This window comes from Oncorhynchus tshawytscha, unplaced genomic scaffold, assembly GCF_018296145.1.
Source record: "Oncorhynchus tshawytscha isolate Ot180627B unplaced genomic scaffold, Otsh_v2.0 Un_contig_57_pilon_pilon, whole genome shotgun sequence".
In the NCBI taxonomy this organism is placed as follows: Eukaryota; Metazoa; Chordata; class Actinopteri; order Salmoniformes; family Salmonidae; genus Oncorhynchus; species Oncorhynchus tshawytscha.
This window is the reverse complement of record NW_024609823.1, coordinates 790542-812500: the sequence shown is the minus strand read 5'-3', so window position 1 is coordinate 812500 and position 21959 is coordinate 790542. Positions and strand designations below refer to the sequence as shown.

The 21959-nt window shown below is 45.8% G+C and overlaps 1 protein-coding gene across 9 annotated transcripts in view; it reads right to left on the bottom strand.

Moving 5' to 3' along the window:
* cers3a (ceramide synthase 3a) overlaps positions 1 to 21959 on the bottom strand; it is a 31848-nt gene that overhangs the window by 1482 nt on the left and 8407 nt on the right. For all 9 annotated transcript variants that reach the window (XM_042319050.1, XM_042319055.1, XM_042319054.1 and 6 more), the window contains exons 2-10: positions 21677 to 21850; positions 19655 to 19772; positions 18219 to 18337; positions 18037 to 18094; positions 17445 to 17495; positions 13566 to 13658; positions 12239 to 12367; positions 11042 to 11148; positions 7798 to 7951 (exon numbers count right to left, since the gene is read on the bottom strand). In XM_042319050.1, coding sequence (XP_042174984.1) covers positions 7798 to 7951; positions 11042 to 11148; positions 12239 to 12367; positions 13566 to 13658; positions 17445 to 17495; positions 18037 to 18094; positions 18219 to 18337; positions 19655 to 19772; positions 21677 to 21850 — 1003 coding nt within the window. The remainder of the gene's footprint in view (positions 1 to 7797; positions 7952 to 11041; positions 11149 to 12238; positions 12368 to 13565; positions 13659 to 17444; positions 17496 to 18036; positions 18095 to 18218; positions 18338 to 19654; positions 19773 to 21676; positions 21851 to 21959) is intronic.

The following is a 21959-nucleotide window of genomic DNA, read 5'->3' as shown; positions in this document are numbered from 1 at the left end:
GAGAGACACAGAGAGACAGAGAGAGAGACAGAGAGAGAAAGACACAGAGAGAGAGACACAGAGAGAGAGAGAGAGAGAGAGAGAAAGACAGAGAGACAGAGAGAGAGAGAGAGAGAAAGACAGAGAGAGAGAGAGAGAGAGAGAGAAAGACAGAGAGACAGAGACACACACAGAGAGACAGAGAGAGAGACAGAGAGAGAGACAGAGAGAGAGACAGAGAGAAAGACACAGAGAGACAGAGAGAGAGAGAGAAAGACACAGAGAGACAGAGACACACACAGAGAGACAGAGAGAGAGACAGAGAGAGAGAGAGAGAGAGAGAGAGAGAGAGAGAGAGAGAGAGAAAGACACAGAGAGACAGAGAGAGAGAGAGAAAGACACAGAGAGACAGAGACACACACAGAGAGACAGAGAGAGACAGAGAGAGAGAGAGAGAGCGCGAGAGAGAGAATGTACTCAGGACATTCATCGAGATATAATGCCACTTTCTACCTCAGAGACCATCATCATCTCTAACACAGTAGTTCCCATAGTTCAATTCAATTCAAGGGCTTTATTGGCATGGGAAACATGTGTTAACATTGCCAAAGCAAGTGAGGTAGATAATATATAAAGTGAAATAAACAATAAAAATTAACAGTAGACATCACACATACAGAGGTTCTCTCTCTAGTTCTCTCTCTAAAGTGATTATTTGTGATCCAAGAAAATAAAACCAGTGTCTCAAGCCAGTACTCTGTCAAAAAATAAATCAGCTGTGCCCAACCATTTGGGAATCACTGCTCCTGCATCACAGTTCTGCGTAGCCCTTACAGCACTAAAACATTCACCTAAAAGTAGCATTGAAACCTGGGGCTGCATGTATTGAGCGTCTCAGAGCAGGAGTGCTGATCAAGGATGTGTTTAGCCTTTCAGATCACAATGACATGGATAGCTGATCCTAGATCAACACATACTCTGAGACGCTACCTACAGCCCTGAGCTATTTCAACTAACGCAGAAACCCAATTGGCAGCCTCCGATCAATCAAAGACACCTGGAGTTTAATCCATGGTAGGTCAGGTCAGTCTTTCAGACTTACCATTATAGACTCTATTCTCTCTCCTTGAGCTGTCTGACTGCTCTGAGCCACATTGTGTTTTCCAGAAATATAATTATGTTCGGCACAATGCTAAATCACCAATAATTATGTCCCAATGGCAACCCACTGTTGCCTTGTGACCTCGTGGGGGTTGAGTAATTGCCTCTGGCACCTTAGCTGTTTTCTGCCGTTGCCATAGCTGACAGGGATCAAGCACCTTGCCAAGCCCAACACAATTGCATACACACACACACACACACACACACACACACACACAGTTCTAACTGCTCAGTTAGTAAGTCTACATACAGAATGAGAACAATGAAACACTGAAAAAAAGGAGCGTTGGGTCTTAGGCTAGATTCTAGACCACACTGACAGAGAACAGACACTGTAGTCATCTGACAGAGAACAGACACCAGTGGTCAACAGACACTGTAGTCATCTGACAGAGAACAGACACCAGAGGTCAACAGAAACTGTAGTTGTCTGACAGAGAACAGACACTGTAGTCATCTGACAGAGAACAGACACTGTAGTCATCTGACAGAGAACAGACACTGTAGTCATCTGACAGAGAACAGACACTGGTGGAGTCATCTGACAGAGAACAGACACTGGTGGAGTCATCTGACAGAGAACAGACACTGGTGGAGTCATCTGACAGAGAACAGACACTGGTGGAGTCATCTGACAGAGAACAGACACTGGTGGAGTCATCTGACAGAGAACAGACACTGGTGGAGTCATCTGACAGAGAACAGACACTGGTGGAGTCATCTGACAGAGAACAGACACTGGTGGAGTCATCTGACAGAGAACAGACACTGGTGGAGTCATCTGACAGAGAACAGACACTGGTGGAGTCATCTGACAGAGAACAGACACTGTGGAGTCATCTGACAGAGAACAGACACTGGTGGAGTCACTGACAGAGAACAGACACTGAGTCATCTGACAGAGAACAGACACTGTAGTCATCTGACAGAGAACAGACACTGTAGTCATCTGACAGAGAACAGACACTGTAGTCAACTGACAGAGAACAGACACTGTAGTCATCTGACAGAGAACAGACACTGGTGGAGTCATCTGACAGAGAACAGACACTGTAGTCATCTGACAGAGAACAGACACTGTAGTCAACTGACAGAGAACAGACACTGGTGGAGTCATCTGACAGAGAACAGACACTGGTGGAGTCATCTGACAGAACAGTCACTGGTGGAGTCATCTGACAGAGAACAGACACTGTAGTCATCTGACAGAGAACAGACACTGACAGAGAACAGACACTGAGTCATCTGACAGAGAACAGACACTGGTGGAGTCATCTGACAGAGAACAGACACTGGTGGAGTCATCTGACAGAGAACAGACACTGGTGGAGTCATCTGACAGAGAACAGACACTGGTGGAGTCATCTGACAGAGAACAGACACTGGTGGAGTCATCTGACAGAGAACAGACACTGGTGGAGTCATCTGACAGAGAACAGACACTGGTGGAGTCATCTGACAGAGAACAGACACTGTAGTCATCTGACAGAGAACAGACAGTCATCTGACAGAGAACACACTGTAGTCATCTGACAGAGAACAAACACTGTAGTCATCTGACAGAGAACAGACACTGTAGTCATCTGACAGAGAACAGACACTGGCTAGTCATCTGACAGAGAACAGACACTGTAGTCATCTGACAGAGAACAGACACTGGTGGAGTCATCTGACAGAGAACAGACACTGTAGTCATCTGACAGAGAACAGACACTGTAGTCATCTGACAGAGAACAGACACTGTAGTCATCTGACAGAGAACAGACACTGGTGGAGTCATCTGACAGAGAACAGACACTGGTGGAGTCATCTGACAGAGAACAGACACTGTAGTCATCTGACAGAGAACAGACACTGGTGGAGTCATCTGACAGAGAACAGACACTGGTGGAGTCATCTGAGTCAGAGAACAGACACTGGTGGAGTCATCTGACAGAGAACAGACACTGTAGTCATCTGACAGAGAACAGACACTGTAGTCATCTGACAGAGAACAGACACTGTAGTCATCTGACAGAGAACAGACACTGTAGTCAACTGACAGAGAACAGACACTGTAGTCATCTGCCAGAGAACAGACACTGTAGTCATCTGCCAGAGAACAGACACTGTAGTCATCTGACAGAGAACAGACACTGTAGTCATCTGACAGAGAACAAACACTGTAGTCATCTGACAGAGAACAGACACTGGTGGAGTCATCTGACAGAGAACAGACACTGGTGGAGTCATCTGACAGAGAACAGACACTGTAGTCATCTGACAGAGAACAAACACTGTAGTCATCTGACAGAGAACAGACACTGTAGTCATCTGACAGAGAACAGACACTGTAGTCATCTGACAGAGAACAGACACTGTAGTCAACTGACAGAGAACAGACACTGTAGTCATCTGACAGAGAACAGACACTGGTGGAGTCATCTGACAGAGAACAGACACTGTAGTCATCTGACAGAGAACAGACACTGTAGTCATCTGACAGAGAACAGACACTGTAGTCATCTGACAGAGAACAGACACTGTAGTCATCTGACAGAGAACAGACACTGTAGTCAACTGACAGAGAACAGACACTGGTGGAGTCATCTGACAGAGAACAGACACTGGTGGAGTCATCTGACAGAGAACAGACACTGGTGGAGTCATCTGACAGAGAACAGACACTGGTGGAGTCATCTGACAGAGAACAGACACTGGTGGAGTCATCTGACAGAGAACAGACACTGGTGGAGTCATCTGACAGAGAACAGACACTGGTGGAGTCATCTGACAGAGAACAGACACTGGTGGAGTCATCTGACAGAGAACAGACACTGTAGTCATCTGACAGAGAACAGACACTGTAGTCATCTGACAGAGAACAGACACTGTAGTCATCTGAGAGAACAGACACTGTAGTCATCTGACAGAGAACAGACACTGTAGTCATCTGACAGAGAACAGACACTGTCATCTGACAGTCATCTGACAGAGAACAGACACTGGCGTAGTCATCTGACAGAGAACAGACACTGGCGTAGTCATCTGACAGAGAACAGACACTGGCGTAGTCATCTGACAGAGAACAGACACTGGCGTAGTTATCTGACAGAGAACAGACACTGGTGGAGTCATCTGACAGAGAACAGACACTGGTGGAGTCATCTGACAGAGAACAGACACTGTAGTCATCTGACAGAGAACAGACACTGTAGTAATCTGACAGAGAACAGACACTGTAGTCATCTGACAGAGAACAGACACTGTAGTCATCTGACAGAGAACAGACACTGTAGTCATCTGACAGAGAACAGACACTGTAGTCATCTGACAGAGAACAGACACTGTAGTCATCTGACAGAGAACAAACACTGTAGTCATCTGACAGAGAACAGACACTGTAGTCATCTGACAGAGAACAGACACTGTAGTCATCTGACAGAGAACAAACACTGTAGTCATCTGACAGAGAACAAACACTGGTGGAGTCATCTGACAGAGAACAGACACTGGTGGAGTCATCTGACAGAGAACAGACACTGGTGGAGTCATCTGACAGAGAACAGACACTGGTGGAGTCATCTGACAGAGAACAGACACTGGTGGAGTCATCTGACAGAGAACAGACACTGTAGTCATCTGACAGAGAACAAACACTGTAGTCATCTGACAGAGAACAGACACTGTAGTCATCTGACAGAGAACAGACACTGTAGTCATCTGACAGAGAACAGACACTGTAGTCATCTGACAGAGAACAGACACTGGTGGAGTCATCTGACAGAGAACAGACACTGGTGGAGTCATCTGACAGAGAACAGACACTGGTGGAGTCATCTGACAGAGAACAGAGTGGTGGATCTGACAGAGAACAGACACTGGTGGAGTCATCTGACAGAGAACAGACACTGGTGGAGTCATCTGACAGAGAACAGACACTGGTGGAGTCATCTGACAGAGAACAGACACTGGTGGAGTCATCTGACAGAGAACAGACACTGTAGTCATCTGACAGAGAACAGACACTGTAGTCAACTGACAGAGAACAGACACTGGTGGAGTCATCTGACAGAGAACAGACACTGGTGGAGTCATCTGACAGAGAACAGACACTGGTGGAGTCATCTGACAGAGAACAGACACTGGTGGAGTCATCTGACAGAGAACAGACACTGTAGTCATCTGACAGAGAACAGACACTGTAGTCATCTGACAGAGAACAGACACTGTAGTCATCTGACAGAGAACAGACACTGTAGTCATCTGACAGAGAACAGACACTGTAGTCATCTGACAGAGAACAGACACTGTAGTCATCTGACAGAGAACAGACACTGTAGTCATCTGACAGAGAACAGACACTGTAGTCATCTGACAGAGAACAGACACTGGCGTAGTCATCTGACAGAGAACAGACACTGGCGTAGTCATCTGACAGAGAACAGACACTGGCGTAGTTATCTGACAGAGAACAGACACTGGTGGAGTCATCTGACAGAGAACAGACACTGTAGTCATCTGACAGAGAACAGACACTGTAGTAATCTGACAGAGAACAGACACTGTAGTCATCTGACAGAGAACAGACACTGTAGTCATCTGACAGAGAACAGACACTGTAGTCATCTGACAGAGAACAGACACTGTAGTCATCTGACAGAGAACAGACACTGGCATCTGACAGAGAACAGACACTGTGGAGTCATCTGACAGAGAACAGACACTGTAGTCATCTGACAGAGAACAAACACTGTAGTCATCTGACAGAGAACAGACACTGTAGTCATCTGACAGAGAACAGACACTGTAGTCATCTGACAGAGAACAGACACTGTAGTCATCTGACAGAGAACAAACACTGGTCTCTGAGTCACTCTGACAGAGAACAGACACTGGCGTAGTTGTCTGACAGAGAACAGACACTGGCGTAGTTATCTGACAGAGAACAGACACTGGCGTAGTTATCTGACAGAGAACAGACACTGGCGTAGTTATCTGACAGAGAACAGACACTGGTGTAGTTATCTGACAGAGAACAGACACTGGTGTAGCTGTCTGACAGAGAACAGACGCTGGCGTAGCTGTCTGACAGAGAACAGACACTGGCGTAGCTGTCTGACAGAGAACAGACACTGGCGTAGCTGTCTGACAGAGAACAGACACTGGTGTAGCTGTCTGACAGAGAACAGACACTGGTGTAGCTGTCTGACAGAGAACAGACACTGGTGTAGCTGTCTGCACCACAGCACCAATCAGAAGCTACTGACCCATAACACCACATGGATGTCAATGCAGAAGGGCCGAGGTCTCTGTTACCCTCCACCCACATCAGACAGCACTGACTTTCAGAGACCACTATGTTGGCTATGCATGATCTAGTCAGGTCAGTCAAGCAGCTGTAGGCTGGGGCTCTATGTGTGTTTAGAGCAATGCTTCCCAGAACTCTCCTATAGTAGGATCCACTTACATCTAACATTGAAAATTTTAGTCATTCAGCAACTTTAGTGCATTCATCTTCACATAGCTGGGTGAGACAACCACATATCAAATCCAATCACATTTTATTGGTTGAGTAAACATCTTTTACAGATGTTATGAGGAGTGTAGTGAAATGCTTATGTTCCAGCTCCAGCTGTGCAGTAATACCTAACAACACAAAACAATACATGCAAATCCCAAAAATAATTCAATTAAGAAATATTACAATATAAATATATATGTACTGTAAAGGATGAGGTGTAGAGACAGTGTGGACAGTATATGCATAGAAAAAGTGTGTGCAGCAGTACTAGTACACCTGTTTCATCTGGTCAACTCATCATCAACCTCTGGTCGACCCCTCGTCAACCCCTCGTCAACCCCTCGTCAACCCATCGTCAACCCATCGTCAACCTCTGGTCAACCCATCGTCAACCTCTGGTCAACCCATCGTCAACCTCTGGTCAACCCATCGTCAACCTCTGGTCAACCCATCGTCAACCTCTGGTCAACCCATCGTCAACCTCTGGTCAACCCATCGTCAACCTCTGGTCAACCTCTGGTCAACCTCTGGTCAACCCATCATCAACCTCTGGTCAACCCATCATCAACCTCTGGTCAACCCATCATCAACCTCTGGTCAACCCATTATCAACCTCTGGTCAACCCATTATCAACCTCTGGTCAACCCATCATCAAGTTGGTATTCTGTCAGTTTGTACCATCACAGTCGTAGCAAGATCATGTTCTGTCAAGTCAGTGCTAGTAGGAAAATACTTTTAAATACTTGATTCATTTAAGGTACTATTTGAAGAGGTAGGGTTTCATGTGTTTTCAGAAGATAGCCAGGGACTCCGCTGTTCTAGCTCCCCCCCATAGGTTATTCCACTTATTTGTCTTATCTAAAAACCAGCACACCTAATTCCAACTAATCAAGAACGTGATGATTAGTTGACCAGATGAAACAGGTATGCTAGTACTGGGGTAGATCAGTGGAAGACCACCTCTGTTGATGGAAGTAGAACGGCTGGGGGACTCAGAGAGCGCTTTGGGGACCACTGGTTTGAGTGTCAGACTGGTATGATTCAGGCCTGCTTGAAGTGGTGACGTTGTGACCAAGTGATGGCTGTCATAAAGGGAATGGTGAAGAGTGGAAAAGAAAGAGTGAAATAAACCACTGCCAAAAAGATGACTCACTTTGCCGAAGAGGAACTTCTTGACCATGCGCAGGATGAGGTAGGCCCAGAAGATGTGCAGGAACAGGAGGACCACCAGCATGACGTTGAAGAAGTAGTAACCAAAGAATGGGGGGTACTGGAGTGTGGGGTACACCCACGTACAGTGGATCAGCCTGGAATGACGTAACCAATACAGACAATGATGCTGATGATGGTAATGCATTTTATTTGTAAGATACTTTTTCACAAACCCGAAGTGCTAAAATATACATTTATATGATACAGACTACTAGATATGATAAGCTCTGTTAAACGTTTAAACTTGTCCTGGGTGGTGTTCAGTGTGCATGGAACGTGAGAAAACAACGTGAAGCAGAGGCGGTATAACCAGTAAGAATTCAATAAGATTATTTTTCCTAATAATGGCTACTCTTTGCTTTATAGGGGTTTTTCATTATTGAAATAAGTAGGTAAATACTATGTAACTATCTGTACAAAAATGATAGCTAAGAAATCTGGTATTCTGTCAATTGGTAAGTAATGTCCATGAGAGAAAGGGGACATTGTTCAGCTTTTCAGCTTCCGTGCTCATTCAATGCCGTCCAATTCAGGAAAGATTAACCAGTTGCAGAAACATTGGGTCGTATTCAACAGGCACCAGACTGAAACAGAAAGGGAAACCTGAGCCTGACCAAACAGAAACATTGGGTCGTATTCAACAGGCACCAGACTGAAACAGGAAGGGAAACCTGAGCCTGACCAAACAGAAACATTGGGTCGTATTCAATAGGCACCAGACTGAAACAGAAGGGAAACCTGAGCCTGACCAAACAGAATCATTGGGTCGTATTCAACAGGCACCAGACTGAAACAGGAAGGGGAAACCTGAGCCTGACCAAACAGAATCATTGGGTCGTATTCAATAGGCACCAGACTGAAACAGAAGGGGAAACCTGAGCCTGACCAAACAGAATCATTGGGTCGTATTCAACAGGCACCAGACTGAAACAGGAAGGGAAACCTGAGCCTGACCAAACAGAATCATTGGGTCGTATTCAATAGGCACCAGACTGAAACAGGAAGGGGAAACCTGAGCCTGACCAAACAGAATCATTGGGTCGTATTCAATAGGCACCAGACTGAAACAGGAAGGGGAAACCTGAGCCTGACCAAACAGAAACATTGGGTCGTATTCAATAGGCACCAGACTGAAACAGGAAGGGAAACCTGAGCCTGACCAAACAGAAACATTGGGTCGTATTCAATAGGCACCAGACTGAAACAGGAAGGGGAAACCTGAGCCTGACCAAACAGAAACATTGGGTCGTATTCAATAGGCACCAGACTGAAACAGGAAGGGGAAACCTGAGCCTGACCAAACAGAATCATTGGGTCGTATTCAACAGGCACCAGACTGAAACAGGAAGGGAAACCTGAGCCTGACCAAACAGAAACATTGGGTCGTATTCAACAGGCACCAGACTGAAACAGGAAGGGAAACCTGAGCCTGACCAAACAGAATCATTGGGTCGTATTCAACAGGCACCAGACTGAAACAGGAAGGGAAACCTGAGCCTGACCAAACAGAATCATTGGGTCGTATTCAACACCAGACTGAAACAGGAAGGAGAAACCTGAGCCTGACCAAACAGAAACATTGGGTCGTATTCAATAGGCACCAGACTGAAACAGGAAGGGGAAACCTGAGCCTGACCAAACAGAATCATTGGGTCGTATTCAACAGGCACCAGACTGAAACAGGAAGGGAAACCTGAGCCTGACCAAACAGAAACATTGGGTCGTATTCAACAAGCACCAGACTGAAACAGGAAGGAAAACCTGAGCCTGACCAAATAGAATCATTGGGTCGTATTCAATAGGCACCAGACTGAAACAGGAAGGGAAACCTGAGCCTGACCAAACAGAAACATTGGGTCGTATTCAATAGGCACCAGACTGAAACAGGAAGGAAAACCTGAGCCTGACCAAACAGAAACATTGGGTCGTAATCAATAGGCACCAGACTGAAACAGGAAGGAGAAACCTGAGCCTGACCAAACAGAAACATTGGGTCGTATTCAATAGGCACCAGACTGAAACAGGAAGGGGAAACCTGAGCCTGACCAAACAGAAACATTGGGTCGTATTCAATAGGCACCAGACTGAAACAGGAAGGGGAAACCTGAGCCTGACCAAACAGAAACATTGGGTCGTATTCAATAGGCACCAGCCTGAAACAGGAAGGGAAACCTGAGCCTGACCAAACAGAAACATTGGGTCATATTCAATAGGCACCAGACTGAAACAGGAAGGAGAAACCTGAGCCTGACCAAACAGAAACATTGGGTCGTATTCAATAGGCACCAGACTGAAACATGAAGGGAAACCTGAGCCTGACCAAACAGAAACATTGGGTCGTATTCAATAGGCACCAGACTGAAACAGGAAGGGGAAACCTGAGCCTGACCAAACAGAAACATTGGGTCGTATTCAATAGGCACCAGACTGAAACAGGAAGGGGAAACCTGAGCCTGACCAAACAGAAACATTGGGTCGTATTCAACAGGCACCAGACTGAAACAGGAAGGGGAAACCTGAGCCTGACCAAACAGAAACATTGGGTCGTATTCAACAGGCACCAGACTGAAACATGAAGGGAAACCTGAGCCTGACCAAACAGAAACATTCGTTTTCATTTTTGGGGCTGACTACAGAGCTAGAAAAAATAGAATTCAAATATGTGGGGAAAAAAGGAAACGTTTGTTTTCGCTTTCAGTTGTATAACCTTTTTCTACGGTGTGCACTAATGAACACGACCCTGGTTTACTTTCTCTGCAGAGAACAGAACATGATGTTTTGTACTTTTGCAAAGTTCAACGTCTCTTTGTTTGGCCTTTCAGAGTGAAATGAGATGGTTGATTGTTTCTCACAGGAGAGGTAGACAGAACATAATTCAATAAATATTGGCTTCTGTATCACTGAGCGCTCATCAGACAAAGACATTCCCCTGACAATCACTCCTCCTGTGTGCCAACTGGTGAACAAACAATAGAGAGAGAGAGAGACACACACACGCACACACGCGCACGCACACACACACGCGGACACACACACACGCGGGCACACACACACACGGACACACGCGCGCGCACACACACACACACGCGCACACACACACACACACACACGCACACACGCACACACGCACACACACACACACACACACACACACACACACACACAGGGTTCGTCAGTTGCCTTACCAGAATGGGAAGATGACCAGTCGGGTTACCATGAACACAATGGCAAACACCACAAAGAGACTGTTGCAGGTTCTCTCCCATTTGGCGTAGTTAAACAACTTGGCAGACTGGGGTAGGAGAGAGAAGAGAGAAACACACAGTGAGTCTCCCCTCTACCAGAAACACACGTCACAGCTCACTCTGTGAGGGTGTTCTCTATGCACCCGTTTCTCATCAGTGCACTACTGTTAACATGAGCCCTATGTTTACCAGTGGGCCATTTGGGACGTAACCGTTGCTCTGGATAAAAGTGTCTGCCACTCTTGGCCTCCCGAGTGGCTCAGTGGTCTAAGGCACGGCATCGCAGTGCTGGCTGTGCCACCAGAGATTTTGGGTTCGGGTTTAGGCTCTGTCGCAGCCGGCCGCGAACCGGGAGAACCATGGGGCGGTGCACAATTGGCCCAGCGTCGTGCGGGTTAGGGGAGGGTTTGGAGGGCAGGGATGTCCTTGTCCCATCGGGCACTAGCAACTCCTGTGGCGGGCTGGGCGCAGTGCACGCTGACACGGTGGCCAGGTGTACAGTGTTCCTCCGACACATTGGTGCGGCTGGCTTCCGGGTGAATGTTCATTGTGTCAAGAAGCAGTGTGGCTTGGTTGGGTTGTGTTTAGGTGGACGCATGGCTCTCGACCTTCACCTCTCCCGAGTCCATACGGGAGTTTCAGCGATGAGACAAGACTTTATCTACCAGTTGCATACCACAAAATTTGGGAAATAAAGGGGTCAAATAAAAATATATAAATAAATAAAGTGTCTGCCACACACACACAGAACACACCACACACTACACACCACACAGAACACACCACACACTACACAGAACACACCACACACTACACAGAACACACCACACACTACACAGAACACACCACACACTACACAGAACACACCACACACACACACACACCACACAGAACACACCACACACTACACACAACACACCACACAGAACACACCACACACTACACACAGAACACACCACACAGAACACACCACACACACACACACACACAGAACACACCACACACCACACCACACACCACACACACACACACACACACACACAGAACACACCACACACCACACACCACACAGAACACACCACACACCACACACCACACAGAACACACCACACACAGACACTCCACATGGTAGCAGACCTCGAGCAGGACGTCGGAGGCATCGTGGATGAGCATCACCAGGGTTCCTATACGGATGTAGTTGACACACCAAGAGAAGGACAGCAGCGTCAGGGTGGCCAAATGGTGGATGATCTGTTCCTTAAAGTCCTAGAGGAGACAACACAACAAACATCTTCACCTGTCGCTGTTGTTTCTGTAGCTACTGTTGTTATTCTACTACGTGTCCTCAAAATCACTTGATAGTGTAACATGCATAACTAAGCAGGCAGATGGACAATGTTAGGCAGGTTGGAACAACTAATATAGTGGAAAAGATCATTAACTGTAATTGCTTATGAGTAGCCAACTGCAATTTACTTTGATAAAGATTTCTCGTACTTTCTACTTTTCATCTCCATAAGATATTTAATGTGCTGGCCTGTCAGAGGTGGCAGGCAGGCCACTATCTAATTAGGACTGCAGTAGGTAACTAATGTGAGAAAGCAGAGCTTCTCAGTTAAACGGGTCAGAGAGTGGAAGATAATGCAGGTGTATGGGAAAGAAAGCAGAGCTTCTCAGTTAAACGGGTCAGAGAGTGGAAGATAATGCAGGTGTATGGGAAAGAAAGCAGAGCTTCTCAGTTAAACGGGTCAGAGAGTGGAAGATAATGCAGGTGTATGGGAAAGAAAGCAGAGCTTCTCAGTTAAACGGGTCAGAGAGTGGAAGATAATGCAGGTGTATGGGAAAGAAAGCAGAGCTTCTCAGTTAAACGGGTCAGAGAGTGGAAGATAATGCAGGTGTATGGGAAAGAAAGCAGAGCTTCTCAGTTAAACGGGTCAGAGAGTGGAAGATAATGCAGGTGTATGGGAAAGAAAGCAGAGCTTCTCAGTTAAACGGGTCAGAGAGTGGAAGATAATGCAGGTGTATGGGAAAGAAAGCAGAGCTTCTCAGTTAAACGGGTCAGAGAGTGGAAGATAATGCAGGTGTATGGGAAAGAAAGCAGAGCTTCTCAGTTAAACGGGTCAGAGAGTGGAAGATAATGCAGGTGTATGGGAAAGAAAGCAGAGCTTCTCAGTTAAACGGGTCAGAGAGTGGAAGATAATGCAGGTGTATGGGAAAGAAAGCAGAGCTTCTCAGTTAAACGGGTCAGAGAGTGGAAGATAATGCAGGTGTATGGGAAAGAAAGCAGAGCTTCTCAGTTAAACGGGTCAGAGAGTGGAAGATAATGCAGGTGTATGGGAAAGAAAGCAGAGCTTCTCAGTTAAACGGGTCAGAGAGTGGAAGATAATGCAGGTGTATGGGAAAGAAAGCAGAGCTTGAGAAAAGCCCATAGGGGCTGGCAGGGACTGGGATCCCCGACTCTCACCTTCCTCTTGACATCAAAAGTGACTCTGAAGAGAAGCGAACCATAGAAGCTCATCTCCAGGATGTAGTACCAGTACTGAGAATCCAGCATAGTCTATAGAGAGAGAGAGAGGTGTGTAGAGAGAGAGAGAGAGAGAGAGAGAGGTGTGTAGAGAGAGAGAGGAGGTGTGTAGAGAGAGAGAGATGTGTAGAGAGAGAGAGAGAGAATGTGTAGAGAGAGAGAGAGAGTGTGTAGAGAGAGAGAGAGAGAGAGAGAGAGAGAGAGAGAGAGAGAGGTGTGTAGAGAGAGAGAGAGGTGTGTAGAGAGAGAGAGAGGTGAGAGAGAGAGAGAGAGAGAGATGTGTAGAGAGAGAGAGATGTGTAGAGAGAGAGAGAGAGATGTGTAGAGAGAGAGAGAGAGAGAGAGAGGATGTGTAGAGAGAGAGAGAGAGATGTGTAGAGAGAGAGAGAGATGTGTAGAGAGAGAGAGAGAGATGTGTAGAGAGAGAGAGAGAGAGATGTGTAGAGAGAGAGAGAGAGAGATGTGTAGAGAGAGAGAGAGAGATGTAGAGAGAGAGAGAGAGAGATGTAGAGAGAGAGAGAGAGAGAGTGTAGAGAGAGAGAGAGAGATGTGTAGAGAGAGAGAGGTGTGTAGAGAGAGAGAGAGAGAGGTGTGTAGAGAGAGAGAGAGACAGAGAGAGAGACAGAGAGAGAGGTGTGTAGAGAGAGAGGTGTGTAGAGAGAGAGAGAGAGGGCTGGCAGTGTAGCCTAGTGGTTAGAGCATTGGACTAGTAACCGAAAGGTTGCAAGTTCAAATCCCCAAGCTGACAAGGTACAAAATCTGTCGTTCTGCCCTTGAACAGGTAGTTAACCCACAGTTCCTAGGCCGTCATTGAAAATAAGAATTTGTTCTTAACTGACTTGCCTAGTAAAATAAAGGTAAAAAAAATAAAATGAGAGAGAGAGAGAGAGAAAAAAAAACACACACAGGTAACATAATCTTACAGTGCCATGAATGAATCACATTCCAACAGAACAGACTCAAAACAAAGATCTTTCCAAATCCCTTCTCCTATGCCTGAGTGTTTGTGTCTGAAATGGCACTGTATTCCCTATACTGTGCAAAGGCCTCTGTTCAAAGTAGTGCACTAAATGGTCATAGATCAGCAGATCCTACTTAAAGTCCCCTGTTTCAAGGACAGTTTTTTCCATCCACGTAACATTGCAAAAATCTGAAACTTTCTGTCCAAAAATGATGCCAAAAAATGAATCTATGCTTTTGTCACTTCTAGATTAGACTTCTGCAATGCTCTCCTTTCCAGCTACCCGGATAAAGCACAAAACAAACTTCAGTTAGTGCTAAAAAACAGCTGCTGGAATCTTGACTAGAACCCAAAAATGTGATCATATTACTCCAGTGCTAGCCTCTCTACACTGGCTTCCTGTCAAAGCAAGGGCTGATTTCAAGTTTTTACTGCTAACCTACAAAGCATTACATGGACTTGCTCCTACCTATCTTTCTGATTTGGTCCTGCCGTACATACCTACACGTACGCTGCGGTCACAAGACCCCTCGGGTTCGTGCTGGGGGGAGATATTCGTGGGCTATACTCTGCCTTTTCTCAGTAGTAAGTTGGTGGTTGAAGATATCCCTCTAGTGGTGTGGGGGCTGTGCTTTGGCAAAATGGGTGGGGTTATATCCTGCTTGGTTGGCCCTGTCCGGAGGTATAGTCGGATGGGCCCACAGTGTCTCCCGTCCCCTCATGTCTCAGCCGCCTGTCACACCCTGACCATAGTTTGCTTGGTATGTTCTATGTTTTGGTTGGTCAGGGTGTGATCTGAGTGGGCATTCTATGTTGGATGTCTTGTTTGTCTGTTTCTGTGTTTGGGCCTGATATGGTTCTCAATCAGAGGCAGGTGTTAGTCATTGTCTCTGATTGGGAGCCATATTTAGGTAGCCTGTTTTATGTTGGGTTTTGTGGGTGATTGTTCCTGTCTTTGTGTTTGTTACACCAGATAGGGCTGGTTTCGGTTTTTCACTGTTTTTGTATATTGTTCTATTTTCATCTTTATTAAAGATGTATCACAATAACCACGCTGCGTTTTGGTCCGCCTCTCCTTCAACAGAAGAAAGCCGTGACACCGCCAGTAATTATGCTGCAGTAGTTTGTGTCGGGGGGCTAGGGTCAGTCTGTTATATCTGCAGTATTTCTCCTGTCTTATCCAGTGTCTTGTGTGAATTTAAGTATGCTCCCTCTAATTCTCTCTTTCTCTTGGAGGACCTGAGCCCTAGGACCATGCCTCAGGACTACCTGGCCTGATGACTACTTGCTGTCCCCAGTCCACTTGGTCGTACTGCTGCTCCAGTTTCAACTGTTCTGCCTGCGGCTATGGAAACCTGATCTGTTCACCGGACGTGCTACCTTGTCCAGGATCTGCTGTTTTCGTACCGCACCTGCTGTCTCTATCTCTGAATGCTCGGCTATGAAAAGCCAACTGTTGCACCCTCTACAACCACTGCGATTATTATTATTTGACCCTGCTGGTCATCTATGAACGTTTGAACATCTTGGCCATGTTCTGTTAAAATCTCCACCCAGCACCCGACTGGTCACGCCTCAGAGCCTGGTTCCTCTCTAGGTTTCTTCATAGGTTCCTGCCTTTCTAGGGAGTTTTTCCTAGCCACTGTGCTTCTCCGGCGTTGTTTGCTGTTTGGGGTTTTAGACTGGGTTTCTGTACAGCAGTTTGACATCGGCTGATGTAAAAAGGGCTTTATAAATACATTTGATTCATCGAATTTGATTGATACGTCACCAGAGCTACATGGTGTTTTACACTACACTACAGTTGGTATTTACTTAGCAACTACATGGTTAAAATTGCAATTGCATAATAATTAGTCTATCTAATACCACTTTTATTTTTGGGGAAGCATGAAAATTAGCCCTACTAAGAAGGCCAACAAGTTGGATACCAAGTAGTTACCAACTGTGTTGAATTCTTTGTTGCAAATACGATCACATAAAACACATCCAAAATCTCTCGAACAAACTATGCCTTCATCCCAAATGGCACTCTAGTCCTGATGTAGTGCACTCCGTTTGACCAGGGCCAATAGGAGGCGCCACCTGGGACGTGACCTGCTTTAAACCCCAGGCAACATTGTTAGGTGTGGAGCCTGATCAAACATAATCCTATTGTCTCCGTTCCAGTTTGGGTGACATCATCATTCCTTTGATTAGAACCTGGCACCCAGTAAAGACTGAACAGCAATCTAAGGCACACATTCCCCCACTTGTTAAAGATCCATTTAAAAACAGTCTCACTACTAAATATGGACGTGTGTATTTTGGACCTGAGAATCAGGTATGTTTTCTGTTTATATGTTTTATGTGTGACTCAGAGATCTGGACATGGTTAGAAAACGTTAGCCAAGCTGCGCCTGTTCAAGTATGATATGTTGTTTTTCTTCCTGGTTGGTTATACTAGTGTGGAGACACGTGAGAAGAGTAAGGGGAGTGTGAGAGCTCTTCAAAATCACCCTGGTAAATGACCAGTAGCGCTGAGCGATTAGCCAAAAAAATGTAACAACTAATTGGTCAACGTCAGTTCAATTATTTGATTTTTTTTCTGTGAGGTCAATGTGCAGTTTCTCTAGAGAGAAATCAGATCAAGCCTGAACTGTGCGATGTAGTAGTGCGGTCACTACCATCATGGCACTGTTATTCACTGTTTTATTCTGTGTTGTTTCAGCATTCAATCCACATAATGCCTACAGAAACCAGAAATCCTGATCATTTTATTAATAATCGAACTGACCTCAAAAAGCACTAATTGCTCAGTACTAGAACACACACACACACACACACACACACACACACACACACACACACATACACACCTGTTTTGGAAATCCATTCCACACTTCCCACGTATCATAAAACCATTCTTTCTGAAATACAAAACAAAAGGAGAAACATGCAGTGAAATCTTTAAAGAACATTACAGGACAATCTCATCATGATGCTTTCAATTTCAACTGGCATTGTCCTCGAGGCCTTCAGACACTTGCTGAAGCCACCACTGTCAAATTCCCATAGAGCTCATCTCTCTGTCCTCTCCTCCCCTCTTCCCCTTATCCGCCTCTCCCCTCCTTCACTTCAGGGCAGAAGGACTGAAAAGAAGTTCTCAATTTCAGCTCAGCTCAGATAATATTTTTATCCAGCAATTGAGTCTTCCACTTTGACCTCCTCCCTGCTTTTACCTGGGACAACCTGTTAAAGTTCAACTTTGAGGTGGTTCATTTGATGTGTATAACATATCATAAAGTGTTAGGAATTTGTATTTGCTGTGTGTTTTGGTGGTACTGAATGTAACAGAGTTAAGACACAGTAACCTCACTCCACATCTTGAAATCTCTCCACACGCACTGAATTGCTATCTTGTAAAGACTTGTGTTTGTGAAGCAGAGGATCACTAGAGTCACTACTCACATCATACAGGGACACAACTCCTCCAATTAACGCCAACAGATAGAACACAAACCTCCAACTGCAAAACAGAGACAGAGACCGAGACAGACAAGGGACAATAATATAAGAAGAAGAAAAACACTACTGAGGGAAAGGTGAAAATGTGGAATAAGCATACTCTCACACACAACACACAGTTTTACCTAGCCTCTCTGAACTTCTTCAGTACTCCGGGACGATCCTGGTTTCTTCTCTTTCTGAACCAGCGCTCCACCTGCCTAACGCACCAGCCGCTCTTCTTAGACAGACCATCTATATCTGCCTGGGAGGGAGGGAGGGAGGGAGGGGGGAGGGAGGGAGACAGACACAGTTCAGAACCAAGTGTGTTTGATTAGCGCCAGCTGCCAGCTAAACAGGACTACTAACCCTTATGCTAAGTTGACTTCAATACATTGGCGTAAATCAGATGTCACCAAAATCACTTTAGTAGAGCAAATGTGTCCCCACTAGCTGGCTACTTGTTTCATTTCACTGGCTACTTGAGATTTCAGTAAGACACTGGACCATGAGCAAAATAACCATCAGGGTATTTAGATCTGAGAGAGAGGTCTCGTGGTTTGAGGTTTCACTAATCCCTTCAAAGACTGTCTAGACCGTCTGATGATATACACACAATATTTGTTGTCTTTGGTATGACTAGACCAGGGATCAAACCCCCAACCTTCCAATCACAGGGCTGACACTCTAACCACATGGCCAATGAGTTGGTCAGAGCATCAGAATCCTCCAACCAGGATTTCAGGAGTGTCAGATAGGCAGGGTGCCAGATGGCAGGGTTTGACCATAGTGACAGATACGCAGGGTTTGACCAGAGTGACAGATGGGCAGGGTTTGACCAGGGTGACAGATACACAGGGTTTTGGCAGGCTGCCAGATGGCAGGGTTTGACCAGAGTGACAGATGGGCAGGGTTTGACCAGAGTGACAGATACGCAGGGTTTTGGCAGGCTGCCAGATGGCAGGGTGCCAGATGGGCAGGGTTTGACCAGAGTGACAGATGGGCAGGGTTTGACCAGGGTGACAGATGGGCAGGGTTTGACCAGAGTGACAGATGGGCTGGGTTTGACCAGAGTGACAGATGGGCAGGGTTTGACCAGGGTGACAGATGGGCAGGGTTTGACCAGGGTGACAGATGGGCAGGGTTTGACCAGGGTGACAGATGGGCAGGGTTTGACCAGGGTGACAGATGGGCAGGGTTTGACCAGGGTGACAGATGGGCAGGGTTTGACCAGGGTGACAGATGGGCAGGGTTTGACCAGGGTGACAGATGGGCAGGGTTTGACCAGGGTGACAGATGGGCAGGGTTTGACCAGGGATGGGCAGGGTTTGACCAGGGCCACAGATGGGCAGGGTTTGACCAGGGTGACAGATGGGCAGGGTTTGACCAGGGTGACAGATGGGCAGGGTTTGACCAGAGTGACAGATGGGCAGGGTTTGACCAGAGTGACAGATGGGCAGGGTTTGTACTATTCATTAGAATGTGTATGATCTCATAGTCCAATGACGTTGAATATTGACACTAATAATTAGGTCTATATGTAAAAGGTGTAAGTGTGATTTCTAATATGTAGGGTTAATACCTGGCCAGGGTTTCTGGAGTGAGAGAGATAGTAGAGTTCGAGGATGGGGTTGTCTGGTACTCTCAGTCTGGCCTTCTCCCGGATCCCCACTGAGGCTGCTAGAGGCGTGGCTATCAAGCTGGGGGACAACATACAGACGCAGTTAAATACATTGGACTTTACAATGGGGCAGAATGTTCAGATCTTTTCATTTTCAAAACTGGTAGAATTTTTACCTTGTAGGCACATGCAAGTTACCACAGGTGAGATTAACTACACGGCAAACGAGAATCATTGCCTCCAACTAAATTAACTTGAATAAACACACAGATGCACACACGCACAAACACAGTAGCAAAGCAGGCTAAATTGTAACTTATCATCTACTTCCCTGTAGCAACCTATAAAAGGGGCTTTTTTTGTTCAGCGAGCTCTCCTTTCAAACTGGTATCTGATGAGTAGGAATTCTATGGTGTAGGGAGACAGTGAGGTAGAGGTTTGAACTAAACATGGTTTAGTAGTATATAAACAGCACGGAGTATGAGCCCGTTCTCTGGACACAGCATTGTCCTGGACTAGAAACCATTTCAATGGAAAATCTCCATTGAACAAAATATAATATATTACAGTGATGTGAAAAAGTATTTGCTAATTTTCTCTACTTTCACATATTGTTTATACTGAATGTTACCAGATATTCAACCAAATCTTAATATTAGATAAAGGAACCTGAGTGAACAAATAACACAACAATGACATACTTATTTCATAAACAAAGTTATGCAACACCCAATGCCCTGTGTGAAAAAGTAAGGCCCCCTTAGACTCAATAACTGGTTGTGCCACTTTTAGCTGCAATGTGTGGCAGGTAGCCTAGTGATTAGAGCATTGGGCCAGTAACTTAAAGGCTGCTGGTACAAATCCACAAGCCGACAAGGCTCTGTCAACGTGCCCTTGAGCAAGGCACTCAAACCTAATTGACCCATGACGCCCAAAAAGTGATACTTTTGACTCATTTGTCCATAGAGCATCCTTCCAAGAGTCTTGATGATCATCCAGGTGCTTTTTGGCAAACTTGAGTCAACTGGTTAGATGAGATGGGTCCCATTATGTCTGGAGAAAACCAAACACTGCATTCCACAGTAAGAACCTCATACCAACTGTCAAGCATGGTGTTGGTAGTGTGATGGTTTGGGGATGCTTTGCTGCCTCAGGAATCAGGTAGCTGGACGACTTGCCTTAATAGAAGAAGCCATGAATTCTGCTCTGTATCACAGAATTCTACAGAAGAATGTCAGGCCATCCGTCTGTGAGCTGAAACTGAAGCACAGCTGGGTCATGCTGCAAGACAATGATCCAAAACACACAATCAAGTTTACATGAAAATGGCTAAAAAGCTACACATTTTAAGTTTTGGAATGGCCTGGCCAAAGTCCAGACCTAATCCCAATTGAGATGCTGTGGCAGGACTTGAAACGAGCAGTTCATGCTTGAAATGTCGCTGAATTAAAGCAGTCCTGCATGCAAGAGTGGGACAAAATTCCTCCACAGCGATGTGAGAGACTGATCAACAACTACAGGAAGTGTTTGCTTGCAGTCATCGCAGATAAAGGTGGCACAACCAGTTATTGAGTGCAAGGGGGAAATGACTTTTTTCACACAGGAGAATTGGGTGTTGGATAACTTTGTTAATTAAATAAATAAAATAAGAATCCATTTTGTGCTATTTGTACTCTCAGGTTGCCTTTATCTAAAATGAGGTTTTGGTTGAAGATCTGATAACATTCAGTATCAAAAATCAGAAAGGAGGCCAATACTTTTTCACTGCGCTGTACCTGCCATTTAGCAGACTTCTATCCAAAGCCACATACAGTCAAGTGAACATACATTTTAGGTATGGCTGGTCCCGGGAATTAAACCCTCAATCCTGGCAATGCAAGCGCCATGCTCTACTAACTGAGCCAGGACTACAGGAGAACATGTTTCTTAGTCAAGGCTTAATGTTTGTTTGGGAAACTGCCCCTATATGTTCAGCAAGCTCACCTTTCGAACAGGTATCTGACCAGTAGGAAGCCTATGGCGTAAGGCAACGTCACATAGAGGTCAGAGGCTTTGGCGTAGACACGCCCATCTCGGTCCTCTAGGTCCGCCCAGGTCAGGTTGACTGGCAGCCAGAAGCGGTCCCACCAGATCCACTCGTATAAGGTGTCAATCATCCTAAAGACACAGGGGTAGAAGAGGAGCGTTATGTTAGAAAACACATGTCAATAGGTATCACGTTATCGAACAGAGGAGGCTGGTGAGGAGAGGACCCACCAGATCCACT